General features: G+C 40.4%; 1 protein-coding gene across 2 annotated transcripts in view; it reads left to right on the top strand.

Annotated features, from left to right (window-relative positions):
• The first annotated feature begins 2,551 nt into the window (after positions 1-2,551).
• The window catches only part of gxylt2 (glucoside xylosyltransferase 2), a 50,405-nt gene continuing 31,339 nt past the window's right edge, over positions 2,552-21,617 (top strand). Inside the window, exon 1 of one of the 2 annotated variants that reach the window (XM_060835219.1) lies at positions 2,552-3,003. In XM_060835219.1, the coding sequence (XP_060691202.1) occupies positions 2,747-3,003 (257 nt within the window). In that variant the 5' untranslated portion in view covers positions 2,552-2,746. The remainder of the gene's footprint in view (positions 3,004-21,617) is intronic. The other variant, XM_060835217.1, reaches the window with a different exon arrangement.

Here is a 21,617-nt window from a genome sequence, read left to right on the forward strand (position 1 = left end):
TTACTGGTACAAATTAAACGACGGTCTCTCCTTAATTTGTCTGTTGCTGCTTCAATTAATTCCATTAAAATGAATATTTTTCCACGATGCATAACGTTAAGAAGATGTGGGTGTACTGTAACTTTAAGAGAGTTAGAAGCTAGCAGAACTACATGACAGCACTGAGTGTTCTCAATCAGGTAACAATGTAACACTTGGTCAAAAGTTAGATTAGCTGGGTTGCCTGGAAACAACAAAACAGATTTGAATTCAGCCAATCAGTTTACATTATACCCCCAAAAATACCCAAATTCCAATCAAGTTTAAATTTAATATATTGACAAACTTGGAAGCCAATGACATAATCTGATGCTTTGAGAGTACAAGACCCAGGGAAAATTGAACAGTTGAAAGGAGAACTGCCACACCACCCGCATGTAGAGACTGCCTGATAAAAAAGCTTTCTCAAAGGTACCTTTATCAATCCGTGACCGGTGAAACATAATCCTGAAGAAGAAGAAAATAAGACACAGGAAGATCTAAATAGAAGATCCGACATCTGGCTGGTTTTGAAAACTTGAATTTTGGTAAATCTTGGGCGTTTTTATCAGACTAGTGTTATCGAAGGGGAAATAAATGATTAGTTAGAGGAAGGAGTTGTAAATGATTGTTATTTACAACTCCTTCCTCTAACCAATCATTTATTTTTCTCTTATACTCTAAGAAATGAAGTTGTTAATTTTTACTTTAAATAGTTCTTGGCCTCTTGAATTTTCAGATTACTGCACGGTATAATTTTTTTCTGTGGTGCTGGTTTAAAGTAAGTAGGAGAATTTTCATAAACTACTCTGAAGTGTTGGCATGGAGTGCTCTTTGAGAGTTCTTCACCACCTACTGTACTGAGTCCATTCCTTTATACCCTTTTCAGGTTCAGTCCTGGGTGGATTATTGACAAGACTTTTTTTACCCTGAAATGATTTACTTTATTTCGATGGACCTAATAAAACGTTGAGCACTGTCTAAACTTTGGGTTAAAAACTTCAACACCATTCTCTTGCCATTAGCTCATTCATCATAATTTCTGGCCTTCAATGATCACTCTTTCCTTTTTCTTTTCTTTTGAGGTTTCCCTGTGTTGTCCCTGACATGTGTTATGAGAACTATTCCTGGCATGGTCATATCTGAAGTCCAAAGATGTGCATTTTAGGTGGATTGGTCATGATTCGTTGCCCTGTAGTGTCCAGGGATGTCCAGGTTAGGTGGATTGATCATGGTATATGGGATTGGAGGAGTATGTTGGGAGACTGGAGTCTGAGTGGGATGCTCTTTGAAGAGTCCATGTAGACCTGATCAGCTAAATGGCCTCTTTCTGCTCTGCAGGGTTTCTATGGTCTAATAAAGTCACTTGTTAGGAACGATACACCTGACTGGAGCATTTTCAGGGACTTCACTCAGACAATTAGAGTTATAGAGATGTACAGCATGGAAACAGACCCTTCAGTCCAACTTGTCCAGGCCGACCAGATATCCCAACCCAATCTAGCCCCACGTGCCAGCACCCAGCCCATATCCCTCCAAACCCTTCCTACTCATATACCCAATTCCAGATAATTCAAAGCACATGAATAATTTGTTCATAGTGACTATTTCTTTCAGTTGTTCTTGCTTTCTGTTGAACTATCGTGCTGTTCACTAACCGTACACTCATGAACTTACATCTCAACAGAGTCCACCTTAAGCAAGACTGAATGAAAAGACTGACATTATTTGCACCATGGTTTAAAGAACAGAATGCTATAGACTGAAATAAACATAGAATCTCTCTTCTACTGGAATTCAAATTTCTCAATTCTATGCAAAAGAATCAATAGATTTCTAAAATAATAAAAAGGAATAAAATACTTATGATATTAAACTTTTACTGCAATCCCATGAATGTGCTCCAACCTTTATTTCACTTCTTATAATTGCAACTGCAAAGTCTGGTCCAATATCCCTCAAGCTTACTAACTTCTTTCAGTTTAATATTCCTCGTCTTTTGTCTCTTTGCAATGCAAACATACCTCCGTGGTTATCGGGGTTTATGTTTTGCACATTAAACAGAATTTGCAATCTTTCTTTGATATACAATCAACCATATATTTCCGATGGAATTGGCTTCAATTATAAGATTGAATGCATCCAGCTTTTCTGGTCTTTCATTACCCAAGCGTAAGCAGCAACTGTGCCAATCGTTTGAAGTTTTATTTGACTTTTAGGATGGGTGAAGTTACACTGTCATGCTGCTGAACATGACAAAGAAAAACGAGTATTTTTTTTAATGGAGGAGAGGAAGGAACTTCCAACAGCTGGAAATTTGAAATAAATCCACAAAAGAATTAGAATTTGGGTTTATTGTCACATGTACTCAATTACTGAATGCTTCTGTAACTCTCAATTTGCAATATACTTCAGACAGCGTGTAACAACACCGTCCCCATAATGCTGCCAGACAAGCTAAAATGACCACAACCTTCTAAGAGTTACATGTAATTTGCTCTCCTTTTGTTAATGATGGGGTGCAACAGCGTTGCGGGATGCTGAGGGAAGGATTTACTACGTTTAATGGGGCGCTGTGCACGCTGCACCAATAAAACCGAACCAGGAGGCCAAGGAAAAAAATGCGAAATCTGGAATTAATTTCCGACAAAGTATGAAGAACTTTACGGCAACAATGTGCACAGCAAATGACGTGGATTGAAGCGAGCGGATCTGGGGAGCAGACACAATGAAACTTCACTATAAGTTGGCTGTAATCGCTGCTTGTCTGGCTGCTGGCCGCCTACTCTTCTATCTGCTGCTGGGCAACTCGGCGACTGAGCCACCGCCTCGGAGAGATCAAGGGCCAGCGCTGAAAGTCGTCCAGCACGTTCGGGGTCGCCTGGTGACTCGCCAGCCCACCGCTTTTCGCTTGCTGCATCGGCCCATTTTAAACCGGCAGCCTCGCCCCTTGACGAAAAGGCGGAAAAAGCCAGCCAGTGACAGGTAAGGAGCCGGGAGGAAAAGAAAACACACTGCTTGGCACTGTCAGAAGTCGCCAGCTCCCGTTTGCACGGGGCATCAGTGGCTCATCTGACTTTGAAGCAACGGTGCACTGTTCCTGCAAATGGTTTGGAGTCAATAAGTGGTTCATAGTCTCCAATTGTTTGCGTCGCTTCGAGGGAAGTGTTTGGAGACTGGCAGTAATGTTTCTGTGCATTCTCCACCGTCCTGTGGTCTGACAGATGTACCGGTGCCAAAGTTTAAAAGTTCAGTGTGAATGTTTAAATTCAGGATTTGGCGGACTGGTGACAATAATACCTGCTTTTCGATTGTACATTTTACAGAGTAAACTGTCCCCGTTACCTTAGATGTAAATATATTTAAATAAGGTGTTTATGTAGGCTAACATCTGCGTGTTCTTATCTTCAATCCTTATCAACTGTTCTGTTGTACGCCAATGTCGACATCTGGAATGAAAACTGCTGATGTAAACATTGTCCCATTGCACTTACAATCTCGGCTCACTAGTGGTGCTGCAACACTGACATTTTTCAATTTCTGTTCAGATATTTTCCAACCAGCCTGTTCAGAGATGTTATTACATGCCTCTGGAGTAGGCGGGCTTGAACCCAGCCTCCTGACTTGACTTCTTTCAAAAGGTCTGTAAGATTTGATGTTTAGTTTACCATTACATAAACTCCATATCTGAAAATGAAACTGACTCTTGACCTTTCATGTACAAACTAACATGTTGGACATAAAAGTCTCCATCAAATGTCAAAAAGGTTTTCATTTGGAGGGAAGAATGTGATTTCCTTCATTCATATAATTCTCATAATATGGGTAATATTTCTCAGAATGCAAACAACAAAATCTCATTTCAAGTCAATGTATTAAAAATGTTTGGAAAAAGTAAAAGTTTTTTTGTCACTGGAGCAAATACTCAGACAAAAAACTGCATTCATCAGTATTTATCTGTTTCTAAAATACTAACCTATATCAGTAGTATTCTGTTTGTCAAGGTTTATTGCAGGTTATGACTCAACAGACTCATTGGACTAATGAGTGGGATTGTGAACCAAAGCACACATTATCCTTGAAATTGCAGTCTGGTGGAATATGCCTTGCATTCAGTCAATGACTCAATGGCAGCCTTCACAGAATGATGGTGTCTTGCTGTGTTTCACATTTGTTTTTAATTTCCACTCTAAATCTAACACCCTTACATTTATAATCTGTTCCATTGCTGGGACATGAGTGATCTTAACAGCAGCAATCATATGGGATAAACAACCTATGATGGGTGGATGAGTTAAGAAAGTAAATGCAGGGGGGAATTGCTGGGGAAGGTGTCCTTGACTATTAATTTCAGGGCTGGTATCAGTGCTGGGGTTTCAGCTGAGAGCTGGTCCCTTTGGGTTTTTTGTCGTGGGGTGTGCTGTATTCTGGGCTGCAGGGGTAAGAAGCTGTAAGAAGTTGTGGGAGGGGAGGAGGAGTATGCCAGGAGGATTGTGGGGGTTTGAGGGAGATGCAGGTGCCACGTGGCTCTAAGGGGAGGAGTTGAGATGGACACTTTAACAGAGTTGTGTGAGCCCTGAAATCACTGCAAAAGGAATATGGGAAGGAGGAACATACTCAAAGAGAACCGAGAGAAGGAAGTTGAAGTGGGGTGAAGGGTTGTGACAGGTTATTAGACTTTATACATGCAAAATGTTGACATTGTAAAAACTTGTTCGTAATGCACATATTGTTGACTAGGCCAGCATTTATTGTCCATTCCTAATTGCCCAGTAGCCAGTTAAGAATCTTTCACGTTGGTGTGAATCTATAGTTACATGTAAGCTAGATCTTTCAGGATAACAAATTTCCTTCCCTAAAGGATGTTAATGAATTATGTGGGTTAATATGGCAATTAATAGTGATAATACATCTGGTGTTAGACCAGATGTTTATCAAATTCAAGCATGGTGGATTTTGAACCCATATTCCAGAACGTTAGCGTGAGGTTCTGGATTACTACTCTCATGATATTACCTTTACACCACTTCATGCATACATGCATTTATTATAATTTGTGTTCTCTTCTAACTCTAATTGTTGGACAAAAGCATCTTTATATTTGACATAAAGTGAGCAATATGCCATATAACTCATAATTATACAATGCATTGCAAAGGTATTACAGTGGTTAATTTAAAAAGACCCTTAACTGCTCTGAAATATATTACGTTTAAAATATCACTGTCCTTTTCAGAATGTTTGAACTGAATGTTTTCCAAGCATTTCATGAATGCTTCTCCTCAGCCATATGGAAGTTGGCAGGCAAACAGAGTACTAAAGAATGTTTTCGGACTACTGCCCAGATACAGTCCTGTTTTACTTTGAAATGGAAGCCAAATCCTCTGAAAAACAAAGATGATATTTCTCAGTGAGCAAGCAATAGTGCATATAATTAATTTTGGCACTCTGACAGAATGAAAGCAGGAGGCTTACAACTTTACTCATGCTTTTATTATCAACTGGGTTTGCATGGTGTCAGCTCTGGATCATTGCTCACAATTTTGCTTCTTTAAGAGGTGATGGGTTCAAGTTCCTCTCTGTGCTGTATTTCCTGGTTTGGGGAGTTCATTGTCACCAATCTTATTTCCTTTGCACTGTGTATAGACCCTGTCTTATTATCAGTGGTAGAGGAGAGACCAAAGGGGAGTCTAAACAGAAAGCGTATTTGTCTGACATAACAAGATTGTTTATTGTGTGATAGCAATAGATATAGTTTACATTATTAGTCAGGCAAAATTAGCAACTCTCAAAATATATCTGTTTTCTTTGGATATTCATGCAGGTCTCCAGTATCGTCACCAAAAAAAAATGACAACATCTGATTGGGTAGAGCTCAATGTAACATGAGCATTAACATATTTCAGAACTCTTTCTTTGGGGCAGCCGAGTGGTTCAGTGGTTAGTACAGCTGCCTCACAGTACCAGGGACCTGATCTCAATTCCACCCTCCAGTGGCTGTCTGTGTGGAGTTTACATGTTCTCCCTTTTTCTGTGTGGGTTTCCTCCAGGTGCTTTGGTTTCCTCTCTCATCCAAAGATATGCAGGCTAGGTGGATTGGCTACGGTAAATTGCCTATGGTGTACAGGAGTGTGCAGGCTAGGTGAATTAGCCATGGTGAATGCAAGATTACAGGGACGAGGTGAGTCTGGGTGGGATGCCGTTAACAGGGTTGCTATGGACTTGATGGGTTGAAGGCCCTGCTTCCACATTGTAGGGATTCCATGTACCATGTTCTTATATGACCCTTTATGGACTTCAGCCTGAAATCTCAGTGAACACTTCAGAGTATTGAACAAGTGTTGCAATGTCAGAGGTCATCTCGTTTGGATGCTGTGCTACGATAAATAATCCCTTGATGCTTCTTGAAGAGGAACAGTGAAATAATTCTAGTTCTGATGAAGGGTCACTGGATTTGAAAGGTTAACTCTGTTTTTACTCCACAGATGCTGCAGATCTGATAGGTTTCTCTAGAATTTTCTGTTTTTTGAGACATCCAGCATCTGAAGTTATTTGTTTTATTGAAATGATTCTGATGGCCTTTTTAACACTTATCACTCAACAACACCTCAGATCAAAAGATCTGGTCAGTTTGCCTTATTCTAAGTTTTGAGTTTTGTGGATATTGGCGACTCTGTTTCTTACATCATGACATTGGCTGAACTTCGAAAGTAGTTCATTGACTAGAAAGCTCTTAGGGACTGTCTGAGATTGTGAATGGAGTTAAAAACAGCAAATTATTTTGCAGAAAATAGTTTGGCTTTCTGTACAACAGATGGCCTGCAAGATTAAAATACATTGAAGACATTCAAAATTTTGGCACAATCCACAATTGACAAACCTAGGCTACCAGACTATGAATAGTTGAGATTTTTCGATGGAATCAGCAACTTAGGTTCTTGGCATACACAGGCTGATGGAGAATTTCCTCAGTGATCTTATATAGGGAAGGCAGCCAACTCAGGGTAGCAGAAGTGTTAGTTCGCTTTACAACCCCAACTTTATAAGGTGCACTTGCAGCATTCGGAGAGGCTGCAGACGCAGGCTGGAGATGTTGTCTTCTGTAATTGAGACAACTGACAATGGGTTCCGCATGAGGAAAGGTAGCTCAGTGATGCAGCAACACTTCTGTCTCAGTGCTCTTTTAGTAATAAGACAAAACAGAGACAGTCTGTTTCTAGGAAATAGGGAAAGAAGGAGTAGGCCTTTAAGCTAAGTGAAGGAGGCATGACTGGACGTGTGGGATTTAGAAGCTCCTTGTTCTTGGGTAGGTCCTCGAGATTGACGAAGACTTGCTTCCACACCCAGTTCAACAAATTCTCAGCTGCCTCATAAGTCCTATGCGTAATCCATCTCTCGACTGTGACACACACAATGCTGGTGATGCTTGGAGAGTTGGGAAGGAGAGCTGTTTGGGAGAGTTGTGCTCTCTCTATTGCCTCTACATGCTGCCATTGAAATCTTATTGTTTTCTACCCAAATGAACCATCTCCATTTTGGTTGAGAGCAACGAGGGAGGGACTGCAAGGTGTTGACGGATTACTTACAGTGTGGAAACAGGCCCTTTGGTCCACACCGACCCTCCGAAGAGCAACCTACCCAGACCAATTCCCCTACATTTACCCCTTCACCTAACACTTTGGGCAATTTAACATGGCCAATTCACCTAACCTGCACATTTTTTTTGGACTGCGGGAAGAAACCGGGGCACCTGGAGGAAACCCACGCAGACATTGGGAGAATGTGCAAACTCCACACAGACAGTTGCCTGAGGCGGGAATTGGCGTCTAATGCTGTGAGGCAGCAGTGCTAACCACTGTGTCACCGTGCCGCCCTTCAAGGCTACTTTGAAGACATCCTGAAGGCGTTTTCATCTTCCTACTGGGAGTCTCCTGAGCCAAATAAAACCAAGTGTCAACTGTGATTAGCATCTGAAAAACTTTGCCCTGACTTTACCAACCTTTGAGATGATGTGGACGTGGGAGACACTCTGTTGTTAGCAGCCCTTCAGTCCAGACACATCCTTGCAGTGTCTCCAAAGGTGATAGTCTTGCATTTTCAAAAATCTTCAGACTTGTTTCACAGTTTGATTGTCAGTTTCCTGGAAAAGTCAACTACTGCTCAGATTTCTGTTCCATTAGATAAGCAAGTTTCTGAGCATACCATACCCATGGATAAGACCATAAGACATAGGAGCTTTCAGCCCATTGAGTCATGCTTTAATAATCACAGAAACATTAGAACAGAGAATGAGGAGCAGGAGTGGGCCACTTGACTCATTGAACCTGCTTCGCCACTCAATACAATCATGACTGATCCTCCATCTCAGTGCCATATCCTTGCTTTCTCTCCAGACCACTTGATGCCTTTAGACTCCAAAAAATTGATCAATCTGTTTCTTTAACAGACCTTCTGTGGTAGAGGATTTATCCAGGTTCATTATCCTTCGAGTGAAGAAATGTTTCCTCATCTCAGCCCTAAATGGTCTACCCATTTCCTGAAACTATATCCCTGATTTGAGATTTCCCAACCAGGGAAAATAACCTCCCTGCTTTTTAGGTCAATCCAGCTTGTCTGAGTTTTAAATGTTTCAATCAGATCCTCTCTCAACCTTCTAAAATCAAGTGAATACAAGTCTTAGTGAAATTAATCTCTCTTCATACCACAGTCCTGCTGTGCCCAGTATCAGCTTAGTGAACCTCTGCTGAACTCCCTCCAAAGCTGGTATGGTAGGGAGTCCAAAACTGTGTGCAATACTCCAGGTGTGGTCTCACCAAGACCCTGTATAACTGCCATAAGATATCCCTACTTCTGAACTCAAAACATCTTGCTATGACAGCCAACACACCATTTGCCTTTGTAATTGCTTGCTGCACCTGCCTATCTACTTTCATTGGCGAACTCATTGACTGGTATACAAAGTCATCCGGATCCTTTTATACATCCACACTTCAAAACTAAAATTACCATTTGAATAATCGAACATAGAAAATATAAAACATAGAATAATACAGCGCAGAACAGGCCCTTCGGCCCTCGATATTGCACCAACCTGTGAACTAATCTAAGCCCATCCCCCGACACTATCCCATCATCATCCATGTGATTATCCAAGGATTGTTTAAATCTACCTAATGTGGCTGAGTTTGGGAAAAACAAGGACTGCCGATACTGGAAACCAGAGGAGATAGTGAGGTCTGCAGATGCTGGAGATCAGAGCTGAAAATGAGTTGCTGGAAAAGCGCAGCAGGTCAGGCAGCATCCAAGGAACAGGAAATTCGACATTTCGGGCATAAGCCCTTCATCAGAACCCTGATGAAGGGCTTATGCCCGAAACGTCGAACTTCCTGTTCCTTGGATGCTGCCTGACCTGCTGCGCTTTTCCTGGAAACCAGAGTCTAGATTAGAGTGGTGCTGGAAAAGCACAGCAGGTCAGGCAGCATCCGAGGAGCAGGAAAGTCGATGTTTTGGGCAAAAGCCCTTCATCAGGAATTGACTCTGCAGGCACCCTGCCTCTATTCCTGATGAAGGGCTTTTGCCCAAAACATCCACTTCCCTGCTCGTCGGATGCAGCCTGACCTGCTGTGTTTTTCCAGCACCACTCTAATCCTAACTACATTGGAATCTCTGAGTAAACTACCTGCCTCTGCTTCTGACATCTGTCTTAAATCTATCACCCCTCAATTTGTATTTATGTCTCCTCGTACAAGCTGATGTCATCATCATCCTCAGAAAAAGGCCTTCACTGTCTAATCCTCTGATCATCTTGTATGTCTCTATCAAATCCCCTCTTAGCCTTCTTCTTTCCAATGAGAATGGACCCAAGTTTCTCAGCCTTTCCTCCTAAGGCCTTCCCTCCAGACCAGGCAACATCCTGTTAAATCTCCTCTGCACCTTTTCCAATGCTTCCATATCCTTCCTGTAATGACATGACCAGAACTGTTCACAGTATTCCAAGTGCTGCTGCACTAGCATATTGTCTAGTTGCAGTATGACATTACAGCTCTGGAACACAATCCCTCTGCCAATAAAACCTAACACACTGCAAACCTTCCTAATAGCACTATCAACCTGCATGGCAACTTTCAGGGATCTATGTACATGGATTTCAAGATTCCTTTGCACATCCACACTTCCAAGAATTTTTCTATTGACCCAGTACTCTGCCTTCCTGATATTCTTCCCAAAATGAATCACCTCACATTTACCTGCATTGAACTCCATTTGCCACCTTTCAGCCCAATACTGCAGTTTATCCAAGTCCCCCTGCAACCTGTAACATTCCTCCACACTGTTCGCTACTCTGCCGACTTTAGTGTCATCTGCAAACTTACTTACGCATCCACTTATGCCAGTATCTAAGTCATTTATAAAAATGACAAACAGCAGTGGTCCCAAGACAGATCTTTGTGGCATACCACCAGTAACCGGACTCCAAGCTGAATATTTTCCATCAGTCACCACTCGCTGCCTTCTTACAGAAAGCCAGTTTCTAATCCAAATTGCTAAATCACTCTTAATCCCATTCCTCTGCATTTTCTCCAACAACCTACCACGTGGAACCTTATCAAAGGCTTTACTGAAGTCCATGTATACCATGTCAACTGCCTTACTCTCAGCCACATGCTTGGTCACCTTCTCAAAAAAACTCAATGAGGTTTGTGAGACATGACCTGCCTTGACAAATTCATGTTGACTATCTGCAATCAAATTGTTGCTTGCTAGATGATTATAATTTCTATCTCTTTTAATCCTTTCCAAAACTTTTACTACAACAGATGTAAGGCTCACTGGTCTCAATAATACTCTTCTGATTTTCATATAAAAGTATATAACTTCACATTTAGCCATGTTATATTTCTTCTGATATATGTTTACCCACACACTCATCTTTGTCTAAATTATCTTGAAGCCTTGTTGTACCCTGTCCACAATTCACAATCCACAATCCCATCCAGATTTATCATCAGCAAACTTGGAAATGTTGTATTTGATTCCCTCATCCCGGAACTTTTATATGTTGGGAATAGCCGGGACCCAAGCACTGATCCTCACAGTACCCCATGAGGCACTGCCTGCCACTTGGAAAAAGACCCATTTATTTGTTTCCTGTCTGTCAACCAATTCTCAATGTATCTCAATAAATTACCAACTATCCAGTGTACTTTAACTTTGCACACTAATCTCTTCTGAGGAACCTTATCAAAAGACTTCCTAAAATCTAAAAGCATCCACTGCTTCTCCCTTATGTATTCTACTTTAAACTGTGTGCCCCTCCCCCCCCAAAATAAACTCCAGTAGCTTTGTTAAACATGATCAGCCTTTCTTGTTGGCTTTGCCCAACCAGTTAATATATGTTCTAAATAAAATCAAGTAAAATCATAAAAAATATAAAATTCTAACTAAGTGGCTATTTCATGAACTTATGATCTCTTCTCCACCATTATGTCCTTTATTGATCTGTCCCAGTGTCTGCATCTTGTAAAATGTGCAGGCAGGAATGTAACGTTCAGGACTAAGTCCAGCCTGGACCCAATACAGTGTAAATAATTTTACGAACCATCCTGCCTTCTCCTGTTGCTATAAAGCTGGTGAAAACCTGGCCCATTGCAGTTTCCCAAGGATGTCTGTCACACTATCTGGTTTATTGTAACAACTTCAGTATGAATAAAATAAACACATGAATTCCTGAAATTGTATCTAATAACTGAATTTTGATTGAACTAATTCTCTCTCATCAGGACTGCATAATGAAAAAAATGAGAAGATGCCAATTAGCTGATTAAGGCCATTATGTAAAAAGTGACGACTGCAGATGCTGGAGATCAGAGCTGAAAATGTGTCGCTGGAAAAGCACAGCAGGTCAGGCAGCATCCAAGGAGCAGGAAAATCGACGTTTCAGGCATGAGCCCTTCTTCAGCTCATTGTTGAAGAAGGGCTCATGCCCGAAACATCGATTCTCCTGCTCCTTGGATGCTGCCTGACCTGCTGTGCTTTTCCAGCAACACATTTTCAGCTAAGTCCATTATTGTATCGGTGAAATCTTGTGCATTTTTTTCATGCAGAGGATAGTTTGTGTATGGAATGAGTTGCCGGAGGAAATGGTGGAGGCTGGTACAATTACAACATTTAAAATCCATCTGGATGGGTATATGAATAGGAAGGGTTTAAAGGAATCTGGGCCAAGTGCTGGCAAATGTTACGAGATTAGTTTAGGATATCTGGTCAACATGAACGGGTGAGACCGAAGGGTCTGTTTCCATGCTGTACATCTCTATGACTCTGTTTTATTCCCTGACGAGGACATTTCTTTGGAGTAGCATAAAGGAGCCTGTGGCCAGTTTTGTAAACACACTCAGAAAGGTTCTCTGAATTTCCTGTAAAAGTGGCCCTTAACTCCTCATAGTCATAGCAAGCCAGCAAGGTATCTCTCAGAAACTTGCAAGTTGCTCTTTATAGGATTTTCATTGATATTCTTTACCATCCTGTTTGCTGTAGAAAGTGATGATCGATAATTAATTAACGCTTGCTGACAGTCGAGCTCTCTTTCTGGCTTTTTCCTGTTCCATTAACCAGCAACGATTTGGGTATTTAAATGAGTCACTAATTATCACAACATCTTTCTCCATGATTTCACTCTGAATTTATTGTCTTTAAAAGGTGCCCTGGTGTATCAGAAACACCCCTGAAAGTTTTAATATTTCAATGATTGTTGATCAGTGCAAGCCACTTGGACCTGATTTATTTCTGCCTTCGGTTTAATATTCCCACATTCAGTGAGGATTACAATGATCGGTACCTTTTTTTTAACAGGAAAGATGCTGCCTTTGTGATGGGTTGTCACTGTGAATTTTGCTTGTTGGTAATGTCTGATATTAACAGAAATTATTAAACTATTCTGTGTATATTTTACTCACAAAATGCACACCCAATTAACTTTTCAATCTTGCTGCTCTCTTGTTTCCTGGCACTTACAGTCATTGCATGATATTTGTGGAACATTGAGATTCATGTAAATTATGACGATCTGAAGGATCACATGACTGCGCCATCAGTAAGACAATATACACTAGTCTTGAATGAGCTTGTGAGGAGGGAGTCTTAGATGTTGCACTTGAGAGGTGTATTGACAACCCACTGTGTAGTTAAAGGACTGTGAGAGTAAATAATAAGTTGAAGAGTTTTATGTAGTGATAACGAACGAACACTCTCAGGGACAGTGCATGTGCAAGCATGCATTACCTGAAATACTCCAGACTGTTTCTCAATGTTCAGATAACTGTATTGGTTTAAAGCACAAGACAAAGCATTTTGGCAGCTAGGGAGAAAGAACGTCACAGTCAGAATCTGAAATTAAAACCGAGTTCAAGGTACACAGCTGAAAATGGAAGCTCCTACGTCTGTGTAGAGCATCAAAAGACTATGTAGGAGCAGCTGAATAAAAAGCATGCAGGACTAGAAGTTAACTTTGGGGAAAAAAAACTGGAGAAAAGGAAGATTCTATGTGCAAGGTAAAGGCCTCAGAGGACTTCAGTTACAGGGCTACAGAAGAAGAAGATTCTGAAGGGTGCCAAAAGGAACCCTAATTGATCAAGGTCTGGAAGGTAAAGATGTGGAATTCAAGTACTTTGACAGCACGACAGAAAAGCCCAAGAGCTCACACAGGTCAGTCAGGCACGATAATCCGTAGTGACTGCACTGCGAGCAGACTTGGCTGACCTCATTAATCTGATAACACAAAAGGCCCACAGCAAGTCAGAACTGACAGCTGTGGAAGCAGCAGTTTCAGATGAATGAATTCAGATTTTCTCCCAAAGAAACAGCGTCAACAAGTCAGCACATTTTTATATGATGTAGCTCCAATAGCTAATCATGTTCTGGTAAGACAAAGTGCAAAACAAGGTACTCTGGAATACGATGCATGCTTTGAACCCAAAAAAGATTTATTGATAGCAATGTCAGCATCTGGGAGAATCATTAGGAGCCTTTTTGATGGATTTTCTTGACTACCAGGATATTGCTAGTGTGGAGCTTTGAGGAATGAAGTAATTAGAAATTGCATAGATAAATCCTCATCCCTTGTAATGATTACAGACTCTCTGACTTTCTTCAATCTGTGAAAGATTTAACTTTGGAACAGTTAATCCAATTCATTTTGCCAGCAGACATCAGGGCCCAAAATCAGTCATTACTGTAAGGAAACATTGAGAATTCTTCTGACATGGTTGGATACATAGGGGAATTGTCACTATCCTGAAAGCCAGCATAAATGGCAAAAGACTAAGGATAAACATAATAAACCATGTGGCCCCAAAGAAACTTACGAACATTACAAACCTCCAGAATGGGGAGCTGAATGTGATAAATTTGGCCAGTTGGGAAACTAATGATTGTTGTAAATTAATGGCACCTTCATCACCTGCAAAAAACATAATTTCCACAGAAAAGGAAATGGAAAAAGTTCAAGCATTTAAAGGTACTGAACAAGAGCTGAGGACAACATTCGTAGGGAGATCAAAAGATTCTAGACCAGCAACGTAAAGGAGCAATCCTTTGAAACAGAATACAGACTTGACACAGGCGCTGTCAGGTTGACTTCTGTGAGAATCAGACGAACAAGCATAAACTGCCCAAGTGCAGGAGGCAGTGATTTTCCAATGCATGAGAAATTCACAATGAAATATTGCAACAGAGGGCTAAATGTCAACAAACATTCTATATACGAAGGAATCAGAATACCCCATTGTTCAGCAGCAATTCATTGAGGTCTATTACAGAGAGTGGATACAGTTCTTCAGAATGAAGGTGGGAGAGCATTCCATAGGTATTCAAAGATTTCGGCCACCAGAAGGCAGAGCATCATGACGCTGCAATAAGATGCTCAGTCCATCTGCTTGTACACTCCCCTTAAAGTTCTTAATTCTTTGTTGGAAAAAGTAAAATCTCAGTTTAACAACATGTTCGAAAGGCAGGGTGGGGGTGCATCATATCTCCAGTGACAGGACCTACACAGTAGTGCTCAGGACTAATAATTATTCCCAAGACAGTGGAGAACTAAGATTGTGTGTGGATCTCACTTTGTTAAATAAAGGAGTAAGGAGGGAAATTCATCCTATTTAATTCACCAATGATAGTTTGGCAACAAGTAAGTTTTGCAGAAAACTGAATGCCATTAGACAAATTGTCAAGATTGCTGAGGACATTTGTTACACCATTGGGGCAGTTTTGCCTTCTATACCGTTTGGGACCTCCTCTGCACCAGAGATTATTCCCAAAAGCGATATCTAGTATCCTAGAAAAGAAAGAAAGAACCACTCGCCAAATGGATGACATCCGAGTGCATGATGACATGAAGAGGAAGCATTAACATAGGGTCAGGGATGTGTTTAAGTTATGACAGAATGCGGACTTCACACTAAACGAGAAATGCCAATTCTCTTGAATGACAGTTACAGTTCTAGGAAAGATTATCTAAGAACAAAACATCACAGTTGTTCCAAGGAAGGTGAGTGTCATCAGTGTTTTTCTGGTACCACAGTATATAAATTATGTGTGGCTCTTCTTAAACATAATGAATCAAGTAGGAATGTTAATTCAAAACTTAGCCAGTTTCACACAACCCATAAGGAGTCAGAAACAGACTAGCTTTTGAAAAGAGTAAAGAGTAGTTATTTTCTCTTGATGTTTTTGTATAACACAATTCAGGCGTATTCGCCATAGTAGCTGCAGATGCCTCACCAATACAGCATTAGCAGCAGTCCTTATTCAAGCACAAACAGACAGAACTCTAAAACAAAATTTATTTTATGTCAAGTGTTTTAACAGAGACTAGTGGAGGTTGACAGCCATAGAGAAGGGAGTGTTAACAATTAATGGGAGTGTGAAAGGTTGACAGTATCTTATGGGACTAAAGCTTTCGATTGAATTGGATCACAAGCCTTTAGCACAACTCTTGCAATGACTAGAAATCTCAAATATGTGTCTACCCATATGAAAATGCAGACTTTAGCCAATTCAATACTATCACAACTCTGAAAGAAGAGTATGTAGGAAACAAGTCCCCCTGTTCCATAAGTCTAAGTTGCCACAAGTTTAAAATATCAATATAATCTCAAGGGTGGTTAATTTGCCTCACTGTGATCCCTATCTCAAATAAAAACATGTTCATACCAAGTTTCATCAATTATCAAAAAAGCAACGGTTATTTATTATAACAAGCTTTTCTTTTAACAAGTGGCAAAATTAGATTATCAATAACTAATACGTAAATAAAAATTATACCTACCTTTCTTCATCCAGTCATCACATATTCATTCATAAATAGGGCAGATAAGACAGACAAGACAAACAATTTAGCAAAAATATTGTAGAGGGAAAATATAGTGAAAGAGGAACAAAGTCTTTACAACTGGAGTCTAAAACATAAGGTGAATGACATGACTTTTGAACAATTCTATTTTGGGTTTTGGCAATTATATCATGGTGTTGTCAATTGAGGTGATCCTCAATTTTGTAGCTGGTCAGTTGGACCTAGATCTTTTTTGATTTTGAACTGTTTCTTTTCAACATCATTTAATGCGGGCTTTCTTCCATTCCATGGGTGAGAGAGAGACAGAGAGAGAAACAACGAGAGAGAAAGAGAGAGAGATCGGTCTTTGCTGTACACTTTCACAGCCCTGACTATTGCTATTCCCTTTTCTCAGTTATGTGACAAGCCAGAATTTAAATCTGCACCAAAAGCTTTTGCTGGGCATTTGTTTTCAACCAAAAGTACCTTGCGCCAGTTAGTTTCAATAAAGTATCAAATCCAACCTTTCCAAAAATTTCATGCTGTTATGTAACCAATGAATGAACTCCACACAGTTCCACTTATCCTTCAAGTTATATTTTTAAAAAACTGGTTCATTCTCTGCAACACAACAATTCAAACTTCTGTTTTCCAGTTTATATTTCAAATGAAATATATTTTTGTTTCAGGTAGGGTGCAAGTAACAGTAAATACGCAGTTAGGTCCAATAGTGGACTGAGGTGGAAAAGAAGATCTTATTCTAGTCAAAGAAGTAAAATCTTGTTCTCTGGCAATATCAATATCAATTACCAGCAACTGAGGGAAATTTTAGAGAAATTTGTGCAGCTCATAAGATCTGATAAAGCGTGCACAAAGGTCAGAAAATTGTTTCCAAGAATCATTAAACTATAGTCTAGCAGATCTATTAGTGAAAAGGTATCATAGGCAGTAGTAATACTGGTCGATAGGAAATGAATTATTGGTGTATGACTGTACAATGGTTATACCAAGTAAATGCAAAGCTAAATCCTACAGAACCTCAAAAGGGGATATCTAGGTATCCTAAGTGCAGCAAAAAAGTGCACCCCTGGAAAATGTAGAATAAAAAGTTGATTTTAAATTTATATGGTATAAATTAAAATATATGATATATTATTCAATTTGTCCACTATTCACCAAGTCTCACAAAGGCATCTGTGACTGTACATTATCTGCCAGTGCCTTGAAGTCTGAGTTGTGTTTTGAAATGCTTGTCATATTCAAGTCTTCAAATGTGTACGTGAGGTGGGTTTAATACTGGGATTTGATTTTCATCATTTGGAAGAAGACTGTTTCATGGAGGTATGTGGAGTCAACGTAAACTTTCACTTTCAACCACTAGATGCTAGAAGTGGTCATTTACACTGTTTGAATCCTTTAAAATCACTATCCCTTGATCTGACTTTCAGCTCAGTGTCATTTCAATTAGTAATTTACTCCACATGAACTCCGCTACTTTGTAAATCAAAGACCTGATGGAATTTGATAACTAGCCCACTAATGTATACTTCAAGAAACGGATTTGAAACTAAAATGCCAAAAAGTTCCATCACATCGAATTCTTGGAATCACCAGTTGAATTCCTCTGCTAACATCCTCAGGTGTGCACAGAGATTTTCTGGGTGGAAGCATTTCTCTTTGGCTTTGAATTTATTTTCTAATATTCTCTCCAGACTTGGAAAATATTTCCGGTTTTATTCTTGAATTGGAAGAATTTCAGATTCCGTTTGTTTGAATGTATTCTTAGCACTGCTCCGGGTTCTAAGGATGTGTTCTTTGCCTGCTAGTTCAGCTAGCTCAGTTTTGTCGTTACTAATATGGCACTGTACAGCACAGGAACAGGCTCTTCAGCCTAACATAGATGAAGGGCTTTTGCCCGAAACATCGATTTTCCTGCTCCTCGGATGCTGCCTGACCTGCTGTGCTTTTCCAGCACCACTCTAATCCACACTCTGGTTTCTAGCATCTGCAGTCCTTGTTTTTACCTTCAGCCGAACATGTTTGTGCCGATCATGATGCTTAGGGTGTAGGTTTGCTCGCTGAGCTGTAGGTTTGATATCCAGACGTTTCATTACCTGGCTAGGTAACATCATCAGTGGTGACCTCCAAGTGAAGCGAAGCTGTTGTCTCCTGCTTTCTATTTATATCTTTCTCCTGGATGGGGTTCCTGGCGTTTGTGGTGATGTCATTTCCTGTTCATTTTCTGAGGGGTTGATAGATGGCATCTAGATCTATGTGCTTGTTTATGGCGTTATGGTTGGAGTGCCAGGCCTCTAGGAATTCTCTGGCATGTCTTTGCTTAGCCTGTCCCAGGATAGATGTGTTGTCCCAGTCGAAATGGTGGGTTTTTTTTCATCCGTGTGTAGGGCTATGGGGGAGAGGGGGTCGTGTATTTTTGTGGCTAGCTGGTGCTCATGTATCCTGGTGGCTAACTTTCTTCCTGTTTGTCCTACGTAGTGTTTGTGGCAGTCCTTGCATGGAATTTAATAGATGATGTTGGTTTTGTCCATGGGTTGTACTGGGTCTTTTAAGTTTGTTAATTTTTGTTTGAGAGTGTTGGTGGGTTTGTGTGCTACTAGGATTCCGAGGGGTCTTAGTAGTCTGGCTGTCATTTCTGAAACTTCTTTGATATATGGTAAGGTGGTTAGGGTTTCTGGCTGTGTTTTGTCTGCTTGTCGTGGTTTGTTCTTGAGAAATCTGCGCACTGTGTTTTCTGAGTATCCGTTCTTCTTGAATACATTGTATAGGTGGTTCTCCTCTGTTTTTCGAAGTTCGTCTGTGCTGCAGTGTGTGGTGGCTCGTTAGAATAGTGTTCTGATACAGCTTCGTTTGTGTGTGTTGAGATGGTTGCTGGTGTAGTTGAGTATTTGGTCAGTGTTTGTCGGTTTTTTGTCTACGTAGGTTTTTAATTCTACCTTGTCCTTTCTTTCTACTGTGACGTTCAGAAATGCGAGTTTGTTGTCAGTTTCTTCCTCCTTGGTGAACCACCCTTACCTCAACCTGAGCTACAAACCTTCACAAACCTTGCGATCATGATGCTATTCTTAACCAGTCCCATCTGCTTGTTCATGGTCTGCAGCTCTTTATTCTTAGCTTGTTCAAGTATCTATAAGGAACGCAAAGTCAAACAACCACATATTGTCTGACAGCTCACTGCAAATAATTACAAAGCCAACATAAATAAATAACTATTACCTATTAATCCAGTTGTTTACTTCTAAAGAGAAACTTTGGCAGAGTGATGTGATAGAATGAGAGTCACATAAACCATGGCAGTGTAACCGATGATGTGATTCTGCCACCAGTAAGAGACAAGACACCAGTTTAGAATGTGTATGTGAAGAGACAGGTCTCAGACACTACACTAGAGAGCTATATTTGATAATCCATTTTTTGCAGATAAAAAGAAAGGAGTTTTACAGTAAATTAAGTGCTACAGAACCTTATTTTGAGATAAAGAGCAAGAAGCCTAGGCACTCGGAGCCTGAGATATTCCAGACTAGTATTTTATTATGCAGGCATCAGTATTGCCTTTAAAACAAAATAAAGCAATATGAAAGGAAGTTTATGGATGGCAAGTGAGAGGATACATTGGCATTAACATCACATCCTGTTTTCTGTTATCTGTGCTGAAAATGTGTTGCTGGAAAAGCGCAGCAGGTCAGGCAGCATCCAAGGAGCAAGAGAATCGATGTTTCGGGCATGAGCCCTTCTTCAGGCTAATGCCCGAAACGTCGATTCTCCTGCTCCTTGCATGCTGCCTGACCTGCTGCGCTTTTCCAGCAACACATTTTCAGCTCTGATCTCCAGCATCTGCAGTCCTCACTTTTTTCTGTTATCTGTGGATAACTTCTAGTTCACATCAACTCATGGTAGATTTTCTTTTACTCACACACTGTACTTCTGTGTACTCTCATCTACCAATTCCATAACCATTTCACCTGATCCTTATCTTTGATCAGGTTAACAATTAACAGTTTATGAGTAAGGATAACATTTGGCCAGTCACCTGCAGTAGCTTCCTGTTTCCCATCACTGCTTCCTGAATGACCATGGAGTTTTTTGCCTCCATCACATTTCTTGGAAGAACTTTTCCTTTGGCATTTATAATTTTTTTTCATTTTTTGTCAGACCTGTTGCTGAGGAAGTCGTGAATTGGTTATGTGAGAGTGTGAATGAGAACAGGATTGGCCAATTAGCCATTCAAATTTATTCCTCCATGAGGTTTATCTGTGACCTAACTCTACATTGTTTACTTTTTGCCCCTTATCCCTTAAAACCTTTTGACTGATGAAAAACCTGTATCTCTGACCCAACCACTTCCATCTCTTTCACTAAAAAAATGTACAGTGACAGGTAAAAAAAATGCACAGCCCAGGGTGGAGGTTAGGGAGATGTGTCAAACTGAAGAGCTGTTTTAAAGCTGCATATTAGACAAATGGACTTGTCCTGTGCTGTAAATCCTCGGATTCTCTGAACAGTTTAGCTGGCAATTTATGTGGATAAAACTGTCCAACTTTAAGTTTTAGATAAAAAAAATTGTTCATTTTTCAATAAAACAAAGAAGAGCAGATGTAGAAAAATATGTGACCATTTTTGATATTGACAGATCCATAAAAACCTGATGTGGTTTGGGATTGGTGTCCATACATACACCCCCTCTGAAATGTCGGAGAGTTTTTGAACATGTTAATAACTGTCTGCCATCAGTGGCAGTGAGAGAACTATGTTGAGTTCTGGTCGCCTCATTATTGGAAGGATATGGAAGCTTTAGAGAGGGTGCAGAAGAGATTTAATAGGATGCTGCCTGGACTGGAGGGCACGTCTTATGATGAAAGGTTGAGGGAGCTAGGGCTATTCTTGTTGGAGTGAGGAAGGATGAGAGGTGACTTGATAAAGGTGTACAAGATGATGAGAGGCATAGATAGAGTGGATAGCCAGAGACTTTTTTCCATGGTGGAAATGTATATCAGGAGGGGGCATAATCTTAAGGTAATTGGAGAAAGTTCTTGGGGAGATGTCAGAGGTAGATTCTTTACACCGAGAGTAGTGGGTGCATGGAATGCCCTGCCAGCGGTGGTAGCAGAGTCAGATGAATTAGGGACATTTAAGCAACTCTTGGATAGGTATATGGATGATTATAAAATGAAGTGTATGTAGGTTAGTGTGATCTTCAAGTTGAATAAAATGTTGGCACAACATCAAGGGTCTGTACTGTACTGTTCTGTACTGT

Source organism: Hemiscyllium ocellatum, chromosome 14, assembly GCF_020745735.1.
Source record: "Hemiscyllium ocellatum isolate sHemOce1 chromosome 14, sHemOce1.pat.X.cur, whole genome shotgun sequence".
Lineage (NCBI taxonomy): Eukaryota > Metazoa > Chordata > Chondrichthyes > Orectolobiformes > Hemiscylliidae > Hemiscyllium > Hemiscyllium ocellatum.